This window comes from Rhinopithecus roxellana, chromosome 17 (assembly GCF_007565055.1).
Source record: "Rhinopithecus roxellana isolate Shanxi Qingling chromosome 17, ASM756505v1, whole genome shotgun sequence".
In the NCBI taxonomy this organism is placed as follows: Eukaryota; Metazoa; Chordata; class Mammalia; order Primates; family Cercopithecidae; genus Rhinopithecus; species Rhinopithecus roxellana.
The window spans coordinates 110,688,665-110,711,177 of record NC_044565.1 but is presented as its reverse complement, the minus strand read 5'-3'; the positions used below and the strand labels follow the sequence as shown (position 1 = coordinate 110,711,177).

Genomic DNA, 22,513 nt, shown 5'->3' with positions numbered 1-22,513 from the left:
TCTGTTTTTCCTCCTTCTCTGCCTGTCCCAAGTCATTGCCATCCCTACACTGGCTTCCTTCTCTCTCTCCCACTCCCTGCCACATTGATTTCTAAAAGCGTTAGAGCCAATCCAGGTAAGGTCTCAGTACTTTTTTTCATCATAAAGGAAATGCCATTTGATTGTACTATGGACTTATTTTTAAAACAGTACGTCTTTTAATTGAAAAAAAAAAAGCTAAATAGAAGTATAATGTAGTGATTAAAAGCCTGGACTTTCATAGGAGCCAGACCAAGAACTAGCCTCAGATCTACTGTCTAATCTGTGTGTGATTTTGGTTACTCAGTCTCTTTGAATCTCAATTTTCTTGTAAAATAAGAGTATTAATAGTATCCGTCTCATAGGGTTGTTATAAAGAGAAATGAACATGTGAAGTGCTTAGTATTGAAAGTTCCCCATAAGTGTTAGCAATTATTTTTTATAACCATTAATAAAGCAAACCTTCTAAAAAGAAAAATAATTTATACTCTGGTTGCCTTATTGCTACCACTTGGGAGCCTTTCCTTTTAGTTTTTTTTCTCCTCAAATGTTTTCTACATAGGTGCAGTCAGAGTGTCTAAATTATTGTATATTCTGCTTTTAAATTTACCATTATTTCGTAGACTTTCTCTGTGTTTTTCTTGAACTGTCAGATTTATATGGGTGATGGTTACATAATATCCCATGGTGTGAATATACCCTGGTTTATTTGATTCTTCACTAAACGTTAAACATTTATAGTTATTTCCCAGTTTTCTGCTTTCTCACATAATATTTTCATGACTCCTGTGGCGCACATAGTTGAATTATTTTGTTAAGATACAGCCTTAGAAGTAGTATTTCTGGAGCAAAGAGTATAAACATTTGGAGTCTATAAATACACATGGCCAGTGTGAAACCCACTCTCTGACTCTCTGTGGGTGTGTGTGGACGGTGCTTTGTTTGAATGTGTCCCCCAGAGTTCCTGCGTTGGAAACTTGATCTCCCTTGCAGCAGTGCTGGAGGTGGGGCGTTTAAGAGGCGCACGTGGGAAAAACCACTCTCTCAGCCAGTGTTCTCGCACCACAAGGCAGTCATCAACAGGGAAGGAGGCTTCTGGGACCAGAGGTGCGGGGGATTCTCCCACACGTACCAAACAGCAGACACTGGTTGGTTCGCCTCCAATTCAACTCTGACACTACTACCTGGAGATGGCGTCACATCCCACAGGTTGAGGGCTCTGTCCCGAAGACTGGCCCTCCCAACACATCAGTCACAAGTCTGGGCCTCCAGAACTTCTGACTGACCGGCTTCAAGTTGGGGTTCCCGCAACTCCCTCTTTGAGTTTGATTAATTTGCACGAGTGGCACACAGAACTCTGGGAAACACCGATGTTTAGCGGTTGATTATACACGATATTACAAAGGACACAGATGAAGAGATGCATCGTGGGAGCTATGCAGGAAGGGTGCAGAGCCTCCTTTCCGTGAGTGCTCTCCCTGGGTGGGCCACCCTCCAGGAGCCTTCATGTGTTCAGCTGTCAGTAAGTTCTCTAAACCCTGTCCTTTTGGGTTCTTACGGAGGCCTCATTACTTAGGGATGATCGATTAAAGCATTGGCTATAGTGATCAACTTGACCTTCAGCCCCTCTCCTCTCCTGGAGGTTGGGGGTTTGGGCTGAAAGTCTTAACTCTCTAATCCTACCTTGGTCTTTCCGGTGACCAGTCCCACCCTGAACCTACCCAACACAGACACACAAAGGACAGTACTGCAGAGACCCCAAGGATGTTAGGAGTTATGAGCCAGGAACCATGGTATATATATTATATATATGCATGCCAGATAAATATATATATATGCCATAATACCACAAGCTGGCTAGACCATGAGGGCTCTGGTCACAAATGGACCAATGCCATTATCACAGGGGTGGATTCATTATTAAAGGAATGAGTTTGGATCTCTGTTGCACACTCTCTCTCTCCCATGTGATGCCTTCTGCCAGGTTATGGGCAGCAAGATGGCCCTCACCAGGTGCTAGCCCCTTAATCTTGGACCTCCTGGCTTCTAGAACAGTGAGCCAGTAAGTTTCTGTCTCTTATAAATCACCCAGTTGGTGGTATTCTCACAGCAGCACAAAACGAACTAAGAGAGATGTGGAACAGTTCATCCAAAATCTTACTAAATCCTAGATAATTTTCAGGTGTTCACCACATTCTCATCTAAAAATCCACCCCAGATCTGACTGTTCAGGTTCATCACCTTTGGTTCAGTCTTTGCCAAGTATTACTGGTTTAGCCTGGCTTAAAATTCTGTTTTTGATGTTCTAGATTCTTGTGTTTTGCTTCATTTTGTTTTGTTTTCTTTCATTTTATTCTTTCTTCTGCAAATCACATTTTTTCCTTCAGTGTAAAAAGCTGTGTCTTTTGTGCAGAATGCAAAAATTGTTGTCACAGAAGGTCATATGTCTAGTAATGTTATTGAAACAAAATGACTTCCTTAAAGAATTGTTCAGTGTTTCTTTGGGAGGTGCCATCTGACACCCCCAGACATTTCTCTATTTGCCTTCCTTACCCACATGCCCTGTGGGCACCTAAGACTCAAGAGGACCGAGAGTGAATTACCTGCCTCTCCTTGAAAAGATGATCTTCCTCTCGTGCTTTTCCCTGTCCTGCTTCATGCTTTTCCCTGTCCTGCTCTTTCATTTATTCGTTGAAATATTTATGAGTGCCCATGAGATGCCAATCCCTATTTAGGCACTGGGAGTACCTAGAACACAACAGACTTAGTCCTTGGACTATCCTAATTTGTATGAGGACGACAGACCATGGCCAGTCCCAGGTGTTGAGCTAAGGAGACCCCGCCGCCTAACAGCAGAATTTGCTGGCCTATTCTTTTGTCTATACTTCATATTAAGTTTGCAAATAGGAAGTGTTGCGAATGGAGTGAAAAGAAGCCTCTTGTGATTCGGAGCAAAGATCATTGTGTTCCACCGAATTCATCTGGAATTCTGGCAGTCAAGCTCGTTGTTTACAACATACAAATTAATTGAATTAATTGTTCTATGTCTTTTTACCACAAAATGGGAATAAAAGTAATTCCCGTGATTTCTTCATCCAAAAACCACGGATAAGATTCTGTGTGTGGGGCAGGTGCCCTCAGGCGATGAGTGGCCTCGCTCATTCTTTTCTGTCTCCCTGGGATCTCCCAGGGGGGTACCTTATATTGGACACAAAATGGGGTTTTGTTAGCTGCACTGAACGCATGGGCCCAGCCCAATGGAGGAGACATTGCACCAGGGCATCACCGCTGTGAGAGCCAAGACCTGGTCTGGCCTTGTTTGTAGCTGTGTCCATGGCACTGACAGTGAAGCCCAGTGCACAGGGGCCACTCAACAAATGTGTATTGAACGAGTGAAATGCAGACCCTTACAGCCTTTCACTGTATTATAAATACAACAGAGGCACCGCCAGAGAACAACTGGAAGATGGGGAAAAGTGACCTGACTGGGCGCTTAGGGAAGGCGTCACTAATCCAGTTTGGCCCAGAAGGATGCCTAGGAATTGGGGACTGGGATGTGAGAAGTGTTTGGAGTGAAAGAAACAGCCTGGGCTCAGGCAGGGATGTGGGGAAGAACACGGAGCGTTCCCTGGGGAACGTGGCAGGACAGACGGTGGGAATGGGAAGATGGTACCAGAAAACGAGGTACTTGAACTCTGCTGGGGTCAGGGACTTATGCCTGCAGGAAATGGACACCTGGGAGGGGTTTTCAGCAAGCGAAGGACATTCACAGATGTGTCCTAGAAAGATTATTCTGACAATGAGATGAGGCCCAACGTAAAAGACCAAAATCCCGTGCAGCGCTCCCCTGGAGAGGTGTTGAGTCCTTGAGCCGGGTGGGAACACTGGGGAGAGAACAGGTAACAGAGACACGGGTTATGGGAAAGTAGGACATGTGGGACAAAGTTGAAGATGCTCACGAAACTTCTGCCTTGGACAACTGTAGGAGCAAAAGCACTGCTTCCCCTTCCATCTTTCCTCTGCTCCTCAGGGAGACGGGTGTACCCTGGCCAGCCCATCCCGTCACGTGTCATCCTCTAACCCTCTGCCACGTGTTTGTTTACTTCGCAGCACACTTCACTGCCTGACATTTTTGTTTACAGTCTGTCTTCCCCACTGAAATAAGGGGGGGACTTGGTTTGTGGTGTTGTGGGTGCTCCCAGAGCCTAGAATCGTGGTGGGCACCTTGTAGGCATGCACACATATTTCAGTGAATAAACGAAAGAACAAACACAGAAGAGGCACAGTGAGAGGAAGAGCAGATTTTCAGGGAAACGTAGTTCACTTTCAGCACTCCTGATTCTTCGATATCTATGGGACACACAGGTGAGAGAGGCCAGTAAACAGCCGCACGTCTGGAGTTTAGAAGAGAGGCCAGAGTTAAAGGGATAGATTTGGAGGTCATTTCAGGTGCTGGGAGAGGAGGAGGAGAGAGTAGAAGGGACCAAGGTGGATAAGTTAGAGAAGCAGGAGGCCCAGGGTAGAAAGCCAAGGACAAGAGGCAGGAACTCAGCTTAGAAGGCCTGAGTAGTGTCACACGGTTGGAAGATGGCAGTGCTGAGATTTGCATTCCGGTCCACCTGACTCCAAATACAAAAATTAAAGCACTGGCCTAAAAGAAGGTTGTGAGACCACATACTTCATACACCTAGGAGAGTGTGCAGCACCAGGTGCTCAGCAGTGAATGCACACAACATACATTATCAGTGATGGCTCTTTCCACTGCTAAAGTTATTATCAAGGAGTTTTGGAAAGCCATGCAGAATGATGTCTGAAAGCCATTTGACTCGCCAAGAGAAAGTGCATTAGTGAGGTTGGCGAGAATAACGCCAGTGGAATGGTGGGGGCAGAGGCCAGTTTGCAGGGGGTAGAAGGGTGGGTAGAAGTGGAGGAAGTTAGTGTAAGAAGTGAAGAGTTGGCCAGGCGCGGTGGCTCAAGCCTGTAATCCCAGCACTTTGGGAGGCCGAGATGGGCAGATCACAAGGTCAGGAGATCGAGACCATCCTGGCTAACCCGGTGAAACCCCGTCTCTACTAAAAAATACAAAAAACTAGCCGTGCGAGGTGGCAGGCGCCTGTAGTCCCAGCTACTCAGGAGGCTGAGGCAGGAGAATGGCGTGAACCCAAAAGGCGGGGCTTGCAGTGAGCTGAGATCCGGCGACTGCACTCCAGTTTGGGTGACAGAGCGAGACTCCGTCTCAAATAAAAAAAAAAAAAGAAGTGAAGACTTTTGCTTCCACATCTTCACTGGGAAAGCAGGGAGAAAGAGGGTGGGAACGCCAGGTGAGCTAGTGCGGGAGAAGGCGTTTAGTTTGTGTAGTGGTATCACTGGGTCTGCTGCTGCCTCTTGGTCAGGGGCTAAGACTGTCCCCTCACTGCCTTGCCCTCACACAGGCTGTCGAAAGCCACTCTTGTCTGTTAGGGGAACACCCATGTTCCAGAATAAATGTCCCTAGGTAACTGGGGGAGAGGCCACATCTGGTGACTTCTCCTCAGAGTTCTTTCTACTCGTGGCATGGCCCTCTGCAATGGAAGATTTTGAATGTTGTTTTCTTGTGATGATACTTCTCCTTTCCACGTGTGATAGATTCTGAGAGTTCAAAATGCCATTATTATCACACCCCACAGATTGAATTCTGTGACCCACTAACAGGACTCAAGCTTTGGTGTGCGAAGCTCCAGGTTTCAAGGCCTTCTGAGATCCTGCGGTGAAAAATGCATCATAGATGCTAGTCATTTTTCCTGATTTATATGTAAATAGTCTCATTTTAAATTCTTTTAGCAAGGCCAAAGCTTTTGAAAGATGAGTATAAATTGCCGTGAAAGAGCCCCTCTGTTCATCATTAAGCCCCCCCATGAGCTGGCTGATAAGCAACAAAATGGGGATGAGACCATTCGGAGTGGGCTGCCCACGTGTGTCCAGAGGGCTGTGGCCACTGCATCTGGCCTGCTGCAGGGTGTGTTATGGAGTCTGGATGACCAGGGCATTCTGATAACCCTCATCTGGAGCAGGGTTGACACCCAGCATAGCTGCCTTGCCGATTCCTAAGTTTGGGGCAGCTTCATGATTTTTCTGTCAGTAAGAACCAGAGGTGGGAAGGAGACACAGCAATACATGCTTTGTCCAGGGAGCCTGTGCCTGCTTTTTATGCTCCAGCTTCCACGGGCAGTTCCTGGCTGGCTCCAGATCAGACCTAAAGTGAGAGCCATTATTCCCACCTGCTCTGCCTAGCGTCCTGCACTGGGCACATTCCATGCTTGACTGTGTAATGGTTTCCGCCTATTTCCATAGTCCACCTGCTTCGTGGTGTCCCTGGACATGGGCACTTGGCTCACTGACTCCATAATGACAGGAGAAATCTCAAGTCTGAAATTGTAAATTCCCTTTGAAAACTCCCCTCCCTAGCACCCCTCATGTTACTATAATTGCAGATTTCACCCTCACTGGCCAATCCAGAGCCCTCAGAGCTGAAAGGTAGGGGAAGTTGCCGGAGGGCATCTGTGGATTATAATTAATCTTCCTTGGGAGCCTGGTCTAGGGCAGCCCAGTTGTGCTGTCCTCCACCATTTTCTGAATAAATAAGGATTGTTCTCCAGGGCAAATCCCTTGGACCAGAAAGGTCAAAAAGGCTCTCTCACCCATAACCTTAACTGCTTTGGAAAATTTGGAGGTAGAAAATAGTTTTAAGCCGAAAGCAGCCCTGAAGGAGGCTGTGGAAACTTACCCACGCCACTGACTGCACACGTTTCCTTCTCAAAGCCGTGACTGGCAAGGAAGCTGGAGCCTGTGGCCTTCAGGGTGGGGAACTGAGTGCTCTGCTCCAGGAGAAAGAGAGCATTAGGTAATTGCACATAGGGAGGCAGGCATGGGTGAGGCTGGATGAGGTGGAATCGGAGAAGGAAGAGAACAGAGATCATTTGCCATTGAGAATATTCTGTTGGGTTGTGACTTTGACACTATACATGCAGGAAGATATTAGCTGGGGAGACAGAGGAAAATGTCTTCCAGTTATGTAAAATAAACTCAGAATATATGCAGCTGTTATCTGTGTCCCAGATAGTAAATGAACCAATTGTCATTCTTGCTTTGTAACCTTTTTTTTTTTTTTCACAGTCCACAAGATTTTCTCTTTAACGGGAGGTGGGAGGCATCACACCCTGACTAGTCAGCCTTCCTAATTCCACTAGCAAAATCTTAGTCTGTTTTGCTGATATTCAGGTCTGTTGGGAAGATTAGCTCCCTAGTGGCTGTGAACTGCTCTACAGTGGAACAAAATCTACTGATGTTGAAACAGGAAATTTTCCCTGACCCCTTCGCAGGACTTGCGAAGAGGGTGGCTTGTTTACTCAGCCCATGGCTCTCAGCCCCTCTTGGGAGAGGGAGCACACAGATGAGTGGGTGCAGGGGCCAGGACGAGTACTTCTGGGTGCTGACAGGAGCAGAACTCTGTGCGGCCCCGAGGCAGCTTCTAGGGGAGTACCTGCAACCCCTGGAGCCCCAGAGGGCGTGTGTTACAACAGTGCTCCTTTAGTTTTGCTGTCCGCAGATGGCTAAGTGTTTAACTGCTCGGTGTGACAGCCCTCTGTATCCCTAGCTCTTGTTCGGCATCCAGGAAGAATCAGGTCACACGAACAAATTGCAGATGGTAAATGCAGGGGATTTTATTGCTGATGAAAGTGACTCTCAGCAGGATGGAGAGCTAGAAAGGGGATGAAGTAGGAAGGTGGTCTTCCCCTGGGATTTGGCTGTTGCCAGCCACATTCTTCTCTGAGGTCCCGCCATCAAGCCATCCCTCTGAAGTCAAGCTGCTTCTCAATGATGTCAGGCTGCTGCTTCTCTTTTCTCCTTCTCTGCTACTCCATGGCCAGTGGAGCCTGGGGTTTTTATGGGTACAGGATGGGGGACGGTACAGGCAGGGTGGTTTTGGAAAAGGCAACATTCAAGCAGGAAAACAGAAATGCGTGTTCTCCCTTTGGGCCTTGGGTTCAAGCTTGACAGTGGGGCCCTCACCGGGGACCGCCGTCTTCTATCCAGTATTTCCCTGCCTCCTGTCCATATCAGTGGGCAGGAAGTTAACAAGCCTGGGGGTGCACTGGTGATGTTGCCATCACACAGAAGTGATGTGTACACATTCAGGCCATGCTGTCCGCAGACAGCACTGCAGTGTCAGTTTACCATCTGGAAGTGGGACCCCCGATGGGCCTCTGGGGCGTCTGGCCAGAGTGAAGCTGAAATCCCAGAGGGAGTGAGAGGATGACAAAGAGAAAATGAAGCCTTCACGACTGTGCCACGGTTAGCTAGGGGTTAGATGGGGGTTTAAGGAGAGAATCCTGCTCGGAAACACCAGTCACTGGAGAAACTGAAAGAAGGAGGAAAATATCCTCAAATTCTATTTTCTAAAAAGTCTCAGTCTTGTGTCCTGATGTTCAGGAATGGGAAGGTGGGTGTCAACTCTGGGGATCCCTGAGGAGACAAAAACTTACAACCAGGTTGTCTTTTCATTCTGAAGCTAAAGGCACCCTCCTCTCTGGAGATTTCGGCTGGGCAGATGCCAGCACTCTCCTGCCCCTGCATTTGTCTTTGTTCCGAGCCATGAGTTCTACCCAAGCACCCTAAACAGGTTTGGGGACAGATTTGCCCTCCCTGTCTGGAGGAAGAAAACGGAGTGTAGAGGGCTTAGCAGGGGCCGCCCAGGGAGCAGAATCCAATTCATTCAGTCCTAGTGAAGGAACGTTAATGAAGGAACTCTTGGCAGAGGTGAAGGTCAGTCTAAGGCCGTCCATGGGATATTACAGGACCCCAGGACAAGCAATAGCAGGAAGTTGTTATCACCCCCAGACTTAAAGGGGCAAGGGAAGGAAAGAGAGTTCCTGGAGCCCTAGAGAGAAAGAGCAGGGAGTGGGCAGAACACCAATACCCCAGCCTCCTCCTGTCTTCTGAGCTTGGCCCGTGCCTCAAGACAGCTAAAATTAGGGAAAAGTTTTCTTAAAGACTCAGAATTTATTTGCACACCACAGTCTCGTGGGAGATGTTTGTATAAACTAGGTAGCTGGTAGTGGTTCATACCTCAAGGCAGTGATACAAAAGTGGCTCCCAAGTGTGGCTTTTGTTCATCCCCGGAGTAGCGGGAGATGAATAACTGTATCAGGAACACGGAATTACAAATCCCAAGCTTTGGTGATTTTCAGATTTAAATATGTAACACCCTTGAAATTTCTCTCTCTTTGTATGTTTTTTCCTAAAAGAGCAATAAGGGAATATTTCCTGAGATGATCTTGCAGGTTTGCTTTCAAGATAGGGAAATCATTTTGGATTTTTTGGTTTTTCTTTTTGGAATATTGTATATATTTATTAGATGCCTTTGCTGCTACAAAGAAAAAGAGAGAGAGAGGAAGAAAAACACACACACACACACACCACACGAGTTTCTTTTCAGGAAAGTCTTTGAGGTAGCTGTTTGTTAATGTTTGACTGGAGGTTTTGCTTGCTGAGTAACTGTTCCCCACAGCCCAGTGCTGCCCTGGGGTCAGGGAGGGGAAGGAATGTTTCTGGTTCAGGGATCGTCTGTGGAATTGTTTCTTGTGCCTCTTAGCCATTCGCATGGCACAAAGCACCACCAGCTGGGATGAGGCTGAGGCCAGACTGCTCACCAGGCCTGTGCCGGGCTCAGGAAGCAGCGCCTGGAGAGGGAGGTGGAAACTGCACTGGGGTTTTGGGATGCGTGTTACTCACTGTGTGTTTTCTAGAGGTATACTATGCCCTGAGGTGGCGGGGGTAAGGTTCACAGAGCACTCCTCTACATCCCTTTGGTTTTTAAGGCAAGGCTAAGTGCCCAAGACTACTGGAAGGGAAGGGGATCAAAACCCCCTTAAGCCTTGGCCGGCCAGGCAGCACCGCCAGCTTTCCAGTGAGCCCCCGCCCAGATGTGCCGTACTTGAGAGCAGTTCACAAGGAGACCTTGCTTTCTCTTCAGGGCTCAGGCAGGAAATTCCACTTAGAGCTTCACTTCTTGGGCACAATATTTGCCTTCTGTTAAAGTGCAAACGCCCTGGGAAGGAAAGCACACTGAGGCCTTCCAACTCATTCGCCATGGGCCACTTCCTCCCCGCCCCGGAGAGGCTGGGCAGGAGTTTGCCACTCCTGATTTCTGTTTTCCTGTAAGCTCTTTTCTCATTGTCTCTCCAGTCCATGTTTCTTTTTTCTTTCTTTTTTTGAGACGGAGTCTCACTCTGTCACCCAGGCTGGAGTGCAGTGGCACCATCTCCACTTACTGCAAGCTCCGCCTCCTGGGTTCACATCATTCTCCTGCCTCAGCCTCCCGAGTAGCTGGGACTACAGGCACCCGCCACCACGGCCAGCTAATTTTTTTGTATTTTTAGTAGAGATGGGATTTCACCATGTTAGCCAGGATGGTCTCGATCTCCTGACTTCGTGATCCGCCTGCCTCAGCCTCCTAAAGTGCTGGGATTACAGGCATGAGCCACCGCGCCCGGCCTCTCCGGTCCATTTTTCAAAGGGATGCAGAGTCTGGATACTTGCTGGTGGATGAAATCCCTCTAAATTTAAATGAGCGGGGACTGAGTGAGTTCCCAAACGCTGCAGGTTAGCCCCGTCCTATTCACCAAGGTTTTAAAGGGAGTTGAATTATTCACAGAGACAGTTTGCAAATGTCCCGGTCTTATAATTAGGTGTCCTAGAAAGGGGAAAGGTCAGCGCCTCTCTGAACCTACACACGTTCCTTTTATTAGAGCAGTGACAGACTTTACATGGCCTTAAGGACAAACGTGAACAAGGAAGCATGTTGGAGCTGCTGTCATGACAATTTAGGGATTGCATATGCTGGAGGTCAATAATTTAGGGCAGGAAAAGTCTTCAGTAGTGGGGTTTTTTTAACAAGGTTTTAAGCCAAAGACTAGTTCTGGTTAACTTGTAGAAATGCGTTCTGTACCCAGTGAAGAAGTATGCTGCTTGTTAAGTGGAAAATTTTAAAGCATCAAACATTTAGTCATTTCACTCTCTCCACCACCATGTCCAAGACCATGACCTTGAAATTAAGTCACAAAATGAAAAGAGGGTGGCACCATTTGGGGCCCTCGTCCATATCACCTGCGATTGAATCTGACAAGGAAGTAAATTGGATTATCTGAATTTTGTAGACAAGGCTAAATCACATTACTCAGCACACAGCATCCCTCCTGCTGGCATCATTGCTCGTGGGACTTCCTCACTGAAACTGGTATGCAGCTATTCTTGTGTACCTGGGTCTAAACATATGTTGGCTTATTTATTTGAGAGCTAGCCTTTCCTGCTCTGTCTCTATTCCCTCTGACTTTCATCACCCATGGGTTTCTTTTTAGACCTCAGTAGTTGGCATGTATTTTGTGTGCATGTTTAGGTGAGGTATGGCAGAAAAGAAATGGAGTTGGGAGGCGTTCTTTAATGTGAACTGTACGGCACCCCGAAGTCTTCAGCAAAATTCAAAACCAGCAGGATGTCATCTTTCTGGAACAAAGTTGTCAGTATTCTGGCTGAAGGGATGGCAGCTCTAGCTGCCCCGGTGAGATGTCTTTTCATCCTGGGAAGCCTGTGTTCTGTTTCTGTGGGATGAACCATTACATTGAAGCTGACCACTGTGCTTTATCTGTGATGCAGTTCAGTTGACTGTGCCATGGTCCAAATGAATCATCAAATCATCACGTAGGCCATGGTGGATGGTTCCTTCCATCAGGCCCCATGCTATGGAATCAACCAGAAATGAATTCTTGCCAATAGTAATAACAGTTGGAAACAAAGCAGAGTAAGCATGAATTACTTTTTTTTTTTTTTTGGGGACAAAGTCTCACTCTATCACCCAGGCTGGGGTGCAGTGGTGTGATCTTGGCTCACTGCAACTTCTGCCTTCCAGGTTTAAGTGATTCTTGTACCTCGCCTCCTGAGTAGCTGGAATTACAGGTGCATGGCACCACACCCAGCTAATTTTTGTGTTTTTAGTAGAGACAGGGTTTTACCACGTTGGCCAGGCTGGTCTCAAACTCCTGGTCTCAAGGGATTCACCCGCCTCAGTCACCCAAAGTGCTGGGATTACAGGTGTGAGCCACCGTTCACAGCCAACATGAATTACTTTTACAATGTTCTTTAGTATCTGTTCTTGTCCTTTCCAGTGAACTTACAGGTGTATGAATGACTTGAAGGGGAGTGATACTTGTGACCATTTAGAAAGATATTTTCTTAGGTGGCAGTTGCAGTGTTAAGAATGAATGCCATAGCATTGCTACCATTCACTGTCACCCATGCAGGGGAAGCTCTTCACAGGGTAAATGGCTATTCTCTATCAGAAGAATTGGGAAGTGAGTGACAACTATAGAAAAAAAGATTTCTCTGATTATTTTAGACAACTGAACTCCCAGATTTATACCTTTAAACCCATTCTGAAAATGTAGAAAGCAATCTCCTCAGTTAACTTCTGGCTAGGAAATTGAGAGAATCAATATTTGGAATCTAGAGATGAAAGAGGGCTAGTTAAATAAATTATGTGACTCTACTCGTTCAGAATTTTAAACAGGAACTTTAAATGTATCTAGGCATAGGTTCTAAGAAATGATTTGTCATACTAATGAAATCTAAAGGGGAGAAATGCCTTCCCGGAATCGATGTGGACATCTTTGTGGAATCAGGTTTTTATTCGTCTGGAGACAGAGAGACTGTCTGGTGGTCTCAGTGACCAAAGTATCTTCCCAGCCAATTGGTCTTTGACATGAACACTGGTGACCTGAAGCAAGGTGGCTTTTCCATAAAGGCTAAAGTGAGGTTTTTAAGTAACAGTTGATTTAGCATGACAGGCTCCAGATTCTCAAGACTTTAGATTCTATCCATTATTAGAACACTTTACACAGTCTTCCATTGAAGAAATTACTGTAGGAAGCTGTGCTTGGGCATCCCACTGGATTATGAAGATGGAAAAACTGTGCTATTCATGTACTCAGTTGTTGCTGGTGCATTTCTCTTATCTTATGGGAGCTGCCAGCAAGGGTAGCAGGCTTGCATCCTGGCCTTATACATACATCCTAGCAGTTTCTCCAAGAGTGTAGATTTAGACCCTCCTATACAGAAATAGGGAACTAGGAAGTGATAGCGATTATTTAGTTTGTTCCCTTACTTTGCATATGCAGAAACTGAGACCCAAGAAGGCTAAAAGATTGCGCAAAGTCACATCGCCCGGTGGGCAGCACCCAATCCTGTTTCTCCTGTCTCCTAGTCCAGCTCCTTCCTCTGAGGTCATTTCAGACCACAGTAGGCCATTTTGAACCTCACGCTAGAAAGAGTGCTTAGGTTTCTTCTCTGGGTGAAAGCCCGGGAATAAGCAGGTGACATTCACCACCCACCAGTGACAGTGAATTCTCTTTGATATACTGATTGCCTCAGCACATGTGCAAATTCCATGAGTAGGGAAGGACCCAAGCAAAATCTGGCTAGATGTGAGCATCGTAAACAGAAGAGTATTGTTCACCATACATTTTTGTCCGTGGCTGCAGAGGCTATAAGCAACGCAGGTCCGAAGACTTCCCACAGTCCTTGTAAGAGACCTTAACCTCTCAGCTTATTTATTCTCTACTTCTGAGGACCTGGCTCTTAAGTTTTCATCTCTGAGGTTATAAACCACATTTCCACTTATTTTAATGAATCTGAAAAGCATCTCCACACAGGTCCAAATGATGGATGGCTACAACAGACCCCAGTCCTATCAGGGCACCATGGAAATGAGCCCACTTATTTCCAGGACCCAAACTGTATTGAACATGAATAATGACCCAAGAGCAAATGGTGTTCAGACTGCCTGAAATTATTTAAATTTTTTTAGCCAGCCAGCTGCCTCATAAATTAGAGACTTTCTTAAGAGGAGGACTGCAAATGAACTCATAAAGTATGCATTGATATTTTATTTATGGTGTAACTATAGCACGGCAAATACATAGCTATAGCTAGATCGCTATATCACTGCAAAAAGGTGGCATTAAAATGTCTGGGCAAGCACTTTATATTGGACTTTGTGTCATGGAGAAGAGGAGCATTTGGTGGTCTGAAAAGAGGAGACACTTGAGATTTTGCTAGGCACTCCAATTGGGATGGAGGACTAATTTCTTTAAGAGACTCAAGAATTATAATAAGTTTATGGTTAAGAAAGAAAAAAAAATGAGTAAAAATCTAGGATGGAAAATCCCCAGTTTCAGCAGTGTAGCAATTTGGAGAAAAAGGCCTCTGTGGTTTATCTTTTGATTTGTAGATGGATTCGGAAGCTCCTGTACTCGTTCAGTCATTCAGCCCACTACAGTATATGCAAAATATTGTGAGTGGTTATGTCGAGCAAACCAAAAACATTTCTACCTTAAAAAAAAGATTTGTAGAAGTATAATTTGTACCCCCACGAAAGTTACCTATTTCAACTCAATGACTTTTAATAAAACTGACAAGAGTTTTCAACTACCACCACAATCCAGTTTTAGAACGTTATCTTCCTGCTAATAAGATCCCTCATGCCTATTTGCAATCACTCTCTGTTCACACTCTCAGCTCTGGATAATCACTAATCAATTGGTCTCTAAATATTTGCCTTTTCTATGCATTTTATAAATAAATAGCTGGATACTATTCCATTTTATGGATATACCACATCTTGTTTATTCATTCTCCAGTTAATGGACATTTGAATTCTTTCTCCCCTTTTATTATTATGAATAATGCTGATATGAATCCTCATATACAGGTCTTTTTATGGTTATAAATTTTCATTTCTCCTGGTGAGGTATCTAATACTGTAGCAATATTTCAGGTCATATGGTAAGTTTGTTTAATTTTTTAAGAAACTGCCAAACTTTGTTCCAAAGTGTCAAAAATCAATTGACTATAACTATAAGGATTTATTTCTGGACTCAGTACTATTTCACTAATCCATATCACTATCCTATGTCAGTACCACAATTTCTTGATGATAGTAGGTATAGTAGGTTTCAAAAGAAAAAAAAAAAAGCTAGTTGCCCAAATTGGTTCTTTGTCAACATTTTTTGGGGGGTCATCTGGGTCCTCTCCATTTATATGTAAATTTTAGATTCAACTTCTCAGTTTCTGCAGCAACAACAAAAAAAAAGAAAATCCAAAAACAAGCAAACAAAAAACTTGCTGGGATTTTAATATAAATTATAATGTCTATGTATCAGTTTGGGAACAAATGGCTATCTTAATAATATCAAGTCTTCCAATCCATGAACATGGTATGTCACTCTACTTATTAGATCTTTGATTTCTCTCAATGATATTTTTTAGTTTTGAGTGTATAAGTCTTCCACTTATTTTGATAAATTTGTTCCTAAATATATTCTTTTTTGATGCTATTATAAATTAATTTTTTCCTTAATTTCATTTTCAGAGTGTTCATTGCTAATACATAGAAACACAGTTGATTTTATTGGTACATTTATCTTGTAGCATGACACCTTGCTGAACTTGTTAATTAATTCTAGCAGTTTTGGGGTGAATTCCCTAGAGTTTTCGCATATACAATCATGTTATTTATGAATAAAGACAGTTTTACTTGTTCCAATCTGGAGATATTATTTATTTATTTATTTATTTATTTATACCTGATTGTACTGGCTACAACCTCAAATACACTGTCGAATAGAAGTGGTGAGAGTGCCTTACTTTGTTTCTGATCTTAAGGGTAAGTCATCTAGTTTTTCTAAAGTGGGTATCATGTTTACTGTAGGCTTTCATAGATGTCTTTTCTCAAATTGAGAATGTTTTCTTCTATGCCTGGTTTGTTGAGTTTTTATCATAAAAGTGTGTTGGATTTTTGTCAAATACTTTTTCTCCATGCATTGAAATAGCCATATGGTTTTATCCTTTATCCTATTAATATGGTATATTACATTAAATGTTATCTTTTGTTCTATTAATATGGGTGTTAAACCAGTGTTGCATTCCAGGGACAAATCCGACTTGGCCATTGTATATAATCCTTCTTATATGTTACTGGATTCATTTGCTATATTTTCTTATGGATTTTGCATCTACATTCATGGGGAATATAGGTCTGTGTCTGTAGGGTCCTTTTCTTGTGATGTATTTGTCTGGTTTGGTGTTGGGTTAGTGCTTCCCTTTCTCTTTTCTGTATCAATGATCTTCCCAGTAATTTCTAGTTCCTTATGGCTTCTCTTTTCAGTTCTCCAGCCAGAAATCTGGGCTTATAAATGTATACCCAGCTCAGTGGCTTGTATTTATTGTGTTTGCATCTGGAGCCAAACAGAGGGTGGAGAGCGAAAGGGAGAGAGAGAGAGAACAATGAGATTTCACTCCACCTTCTCAAAATCACAATGCCACTAATCAGACAGGAAGATTTAGCCTCCTTCAGAGTTTTGGGCTCAAAACATTGCTGCACTGCCACAGGATTGCTTGGTGACTGAGGTGTGAGAATGGAGAATAAGAAGAGGGGACAATTTTTGTATTCTTTCTGAGTGTTAGGATTTCCTTTTTCCATTTATTAAGCTAGAACTCTAGGATTCTCCTACCGCTCTCTCTGTCTGGACCCTTGTGCCTACCTCTGGGTTTTGGACCAGGCCAGGAGACACTAGAGGGAACAAATGGTAAATTACCCACCACTAGCTTGGTGGTACTTTGAGTTCTTGTCTTCTTTCCCAGCCTTTTTACCGCTACATGTTTGCTTTTCAGAATCCTTAAATAGATTTTACTTAGAACTCAAGCTGTTTCTCTGCTATGTTGTTTCATTTTTCTAGTAATTCATTTTAATATATTTTGCAAGAACATTTATCCTCAAATTGATTGGGAATTAAAAATAACAATTATTCTGGATGATGGAATAAAGGCTACGGGGGATTTTGGAGGGAGAGATGAATGGGGATTGGATATTTCTATTAACAGTCATCAAGCACAAAAAAATGGAACTTTAGAGTTGGACTTTACAAGTCAAAATGATGCTAATAGTTTCTGCATGTAGTAGACATAGCCATGACATTCACTCCAACTTTGATTCATGCAGTACCATTTGGAAATAACAAAACAATCTTTTCCTTTCTTTTTCTGAAATTTCCTGGGGGTGACATCATTCCAGAAAGGTTATAACTGAGCTGGTCTTTGAAGAAATTATCTGTGACAGGAAAAGGACCTTGTTCATTTTTAAAGATCCTTTTCCTCTGCATTCTTCAAATTGGATACATTCTGTTGTTTTGTCTTAGAGTACACTGCCTCTCTGTTATATCAGTTCTATCATTTCTGCTACTGAGTCCTTCCAGATATTATATATTTCACTTCAAAAATTTCCATTTTTATTTAATAGTTTCTATTTCTCTGCTGAAACAAAAAACTACCTTGCAATTTATTTCAAGAGTATCTCTTTATCTCATAGACTATGGTTCTAATTGCTAATTTAAGGTCTTTATCTGATCATTCCAATATCTGAGTCTTCCCAATTTGGGACTCTATTGATTGCCTTTTACCTTGAGAATTGGTCATATTTGCTTGCTTTTTTGTTTGTTGAATTTTTTTAATTGTATAATGGACATTTTGAATATTTTGAATATTATGTTTTAAGATTCTGGATCCTGTTTAAATTCTCTGAAGGAGATTTAATTTTTTTCCATCAGACTTGGTTAGGTTTAGACCGCAAGCTCTGCCTTACCGTCTGCGGGCAGTGGTTTCCATGTCAGTTCAGTTTTAGAAGGCTGTGCTATTCACAGCTTAAGTCTGCGTGCATCACTCAAGGTTTCTACGGGTAATCTGGGACTTGGGCAATGGTTTACATTGTAGTTCAGTTCTCAAAGCCTTTGCTGTGCTGCTGTGAGTGTTTCCTGCACGTGTGTACCTTTGGGGTAGTCCAGGACTTTGATTCATTCATATAGAAAATAAAGGCATTCTCTCCTCCCTCTCTTTCCTCTGCAAGATTTCCAGATTAATTATTAATTTTTTTTCTATTTTTTTATTTTTTTCTTTATTTTTATTTTTTTATTTTTTATTTTTTTAATTATTAATTTTTATCAAAGTACATGTTTCATATAGTTCTCTCTCTTATGATTTGTTATATTTAAACTTTTTATTCCACTACATGAAAAAAATTATAATTTTACTCTCTTCCCTCTTTGTCTCCCGCTCCTAATATTGGATATTTACATTATCTTTTATTCTATTGGCTGCATTTGTAACATTTTATTTAATATACATAAGCCTCTACTTCTTGATCTATCAAGTTGCATAACTTCTTCAATTCCTGAGTTCACATGGTGGTAATATCTATGCTTTTGCTTTCCCCTTTCATTCCATCCTTTCAAGAGCTACACTTAAACCATCGTGTTGTCAATGCTGTACTCCTTCCAAAGGTTCACAGTACATGTTTAAAATTTTTCATTTAAAAGAACACAAAATAGTATTTGTACTATTCTGATTGGATAAATATTGTTCAATACTGGGACAAGTCACAGTTCAGGAGTATATGCCTTCCTTAAGGTCCTATGTGATACGCTGGCCAATTGAAGAATGTTAATAGCATCAAGCAAAAGGATTTCTTTACCTTTTCTCCCTCAGTATTTAAAATTATGTTACTTGTTTGAATCATTATTTTTGCATATGTTAGATATATATATGCATGCTTGAATATATGTATGCCTATATTTCCAAGATTTCTAAGTCCTTTTTTTTCCTGGGAGACCTCCTGCTCTCTGTGACTTGTGCAGACATGTCATTCTTACTGGAAAAGCACATTTTCAAGTGACTCCCTAATGTAGGATGTATGGGAAGGGAAAGTTTCTACCTCGGGATATGACTAGAAATGTCTTTGTTTTTCCATTTGATTGATAGTTTGCTTGGGTTTAGAATTCTAGATTGAAAGTTATTTTCTCTCAGAACTTTGAAAGCTCTGACCCACTGACTTCTAGCATCCACTGTTGCATCAACCAGGAGATAGAAGGAATGAGGATAATTCATTTATTAGCCAATCTCAGCCCATGGACGTCTTTCCTCTTTGCAAGTCAGTGATCATAAAGGTTCTCCTTTGTCCTGAAGAGGTAGGCTGAGATATTGAATTTCTGTAAAGCACTATGTTTCAGTGCTTGTCTCTCTCAAAGTTGTTAGTGGACTCTTCTATTGAAGGGCCCCTTTACCTTTCACTGTTCAAGGAAGGCAGCAGTGCTGGTCATGGTGCTGGTGTAGTCTTTGCTCTCAGGAATTCTAGATGTATATATAATTTTTCTTTATTTCCCTTTTCTTCAATTACTCATCCAGTTCTCCTTGTACCTTGAGCTAAAGTATAAAAGTTGTGGAAGGCAGATATTGCCCTTGCCAAAATAGTAACATTTAATTAACATAAAGCAGAAAGGGCTCCAAAGGGAGTGTATAGTAAAGAAATATTCTGTAATTCTTCTATAATGTGGTTCTCAGTAGAAAATTTCAGGTATATTAGTCTGCTTCTACATTGCTATAAAGAACTACCGGCCGGGTGCGTTGGCTCACGCCTGTAATCCCAGCACTTTGGGAGGCCGAGATGGGCGGATCACGAGGTCAGGAGATCGAGACCATCCTGGCTAATATGGTGAAACCCCGTCTCTACTAAAAAATACAAAAAACTAGCCGGGCGAGGTGGCGGGTGCCTGTAGTCCCAGCTACTTGGGAGGCTGAGGCAGGAGAATGGCGTAAACCCGGGGGGGCGGAGCTTGCAGTGAGCTGAGATCCAGCCACTGCACTCCAGCCTGGGCAACAGAGCGAGACTCCGTCTCAAAAAAAAAAAAAAAAAAAAAAGAGAGAGTGAAAGGGGAGGGGCCACACACTTTCAAACAACCAGATCTTTTGATAACTTTATCACAAGAACAGCACTAGGGGAATGGTGCTAAACCACCCCCATGATCCAACCACCTCCCACCAGGCCCCACCTCCAACATTGGAACTTATAATTCAACATGAGATTCGGGTGGGGACACGGAGCCAAACCATATCACTAGGCTAACCAGTATTTATCATTTTCACCATCTGCATTCAGTTTTTCTCATCAATTATTCCTGTTTTGTCTTTTTCAGCAACAGAAATTGCAAGGAAATCCAACAAAGAAAACCAAATCAAAAAGACCAGATCCCCTCAAAGGACAGAAGGTTATTGCAAGATGCGATGAAAATGGCTTTTATTTTCCAGGTAGGTTTTTTTTTTTAATTTTGTGAAGCTTTTGTTAAATAATTTGATATTGGGGACAAGAAGTTTCAACCTGTGCTTTTGCTAGAAAACTGACATTTCACGAGCTGGCCTGAGCTAGTCCACTTGTCACAGACAAGAGAAGTGAAATATCCCTGGCCAGCTTATGAAGTGAGCATATTTGGTCCCCCAAAAAAGTAGCCAGAAAAAAAATGCACTTATTTTAATTTCTCATTTTTTAGTAAACAAATTTTTATTACCCATCTACTGCACTGCATGTATGTAATATTTTGAAAGTACTGGTCTAATGGTATGAGCAAACAGATGAACATTCTTGCTTTTTGGAGATTACGTCTTAAAGGAGACAGACAAGCAATGCAATAAACGGATAAAATATGTGGTATGTCAGATACAGTGCCATAGAGAAAAATCCATCCACAAATGGGGTTGAGAATGTCGGGGTGAAGGTTGTGATTCTATATCTGGTGGTTAATGAAGAGCTCCTGGGGAAGGTGACATATGAATAAGGACTTAAAAGAGGTGGGGCAAGCCATGAGATTATCTGGAGAAGAGAGTTCTAAGCAGAAACGGCAGTGGTGCCCAGGCCTCAGAGTGGAGTGCACATGTGTGTTGGAGGAAGGGCCATGAGACTGGGATAGCTGGGCCTCAGAGGTTTGCCCCAGACTTCCTGGGGGAGTGGTCCCTGAAGGAATCAGCCAGTTGCAATTCAGCAGGGGGTAGAGGTAGAAAGAGAGTTTCATGGATGGTGACAATAATAGGTGTGAAGACTTAGAAATGAAGAAAAACATCTATATCTGGAGAAATAAAATTGATTCTGGCTGGAACGTAAAATGAGAAGGAAGGGTGGAAATAATAAACCTCTTCAGAGAGGTAAGCATAGGGCTATGCATAAAAGGTCATATTGAGGATTTGCACTTTACCCTCAGGGCAATGAGAGCCACATTTAAAGCAGTGAGAAACACAGTCACATTTGAAGTTTTCAAAAGCTGTCTCCCACTGCTGTGTGAAGATTAGATGCCAAGGGGTTAGGGTGTCTCTCTGGTCCCTGGCTTGGGGCAGTAGATAGATAGTGGTACCTACAGGAGATGGTGGTGTGGACAGAAAGACAATGAGATGTGTCTGCGACATGATGAATTGCGGGTGCCTGCAAGATGCCCAGAGGAAGATGTCAGAGAAGTAATTGGTGATGTGGGTCTAGAGTCTAGAGATAGAGATTTGGGAGATATAACCACAAAAGTAATCATTGAAATCATGGGAAGGGTCTGTAGGGAAAAGGGAACTGGGAGAAGACCTTGAGAAAGCTCTGTTAGGCAAAATTATTACGCTGCAGGGTTGGTGTGGTGGGTCACACCTGTAATCCCAGCACTTTGGGAGGCCGAGGCTGGAGGATCACTTGAGGTCAGGAGTTCAAGACCAGCCTGGTCAATGTGGTGAAACCTCATCTCTACTAAAAAAAAAAATTAGCCAGGCACCTGTAATCCCAGCTACTCGGGAGACTGAGCCAGGAGAATTGCTTGAACCTGGGAGGCAGAGGTTGCAGTGAGATCACGCCACTGCACTCCAGCCTAGGTGACAAAGTGAGACTCTGTCTCAAAAAAAAAAGATTACATTGCAGATACATAGCTGGCCTTTCATAGGCGTGATCTATCTGTCAACAGTTAAAAGAATAATTATTATTTAAGTTTAATTGAATAATACTTTAGGTGGGAAAAAAATACTTCAGCAGGATGTTTGGTTTCCAGCAGGCACATACGTACAACTGACAACAGGGACAGGTTATTTGAATGTGATAAATGTGCTTGGGAGTTGCCTGGATGAGAGTAAATGTGGATCCCAGCACTTGGGATGAGCACGTAGGCTAAGGTGTGACACCCTTCTTTACAACAAGGGCTGGGAATCTTCCGTTTCTCTGGGGTGCAGATTTTCTAAGAGGTGATTATAGAAGGCCACTCCTGCTTGAGAAATTTTGATTTTCTGAATTTGAGCCTTGGAAAGCATTTTATGGTTAAACTGGTAGTCGAATGAAAATGCTTAAAGTGAGGCCAGGTGCGGTGGCTAAGGCGGGCAGATCACCTGAGGTCGAGAGTTTGAGACCAGCCTGACCAACATGGTGAAACCCCATTTCTACTGAAAATATAGAATTAACCAGATGTGGTGGTGGGCACCTGTAATCCCAGCTATTTGGGAGGCTGAGGCAGGAGAATCACTTGAACCCAGGAGATGGAGGTTGCAGTGAGCTGAGATCTTGCCACTG

The 22,513-nt window shown here is 43.3% G+C and overlaps 1 protein-coding gene across 1 annotated transcript in view; it reads left to right on the top strand.

Annotated features, from left to right (window-relative positions):
• Positions 1-22,513, top strand: part of VWA3B (von Willebrand factor A domain containing 3B) — a 220,478-nt gene that overhangs the window by 176,665 nt on the left and 21,300 nt on the right. The window contains exon 23 of the mRNA XM_010362112.2: positions 20,130-20,241. Within this exon, the coding sequence (XP_010360414.2) occupies positions 20,130-20,241 (112 nt within the window). The remainder of the gene's footprint in view (positions 1-20,129; positions 20,242-22,513) is intronic.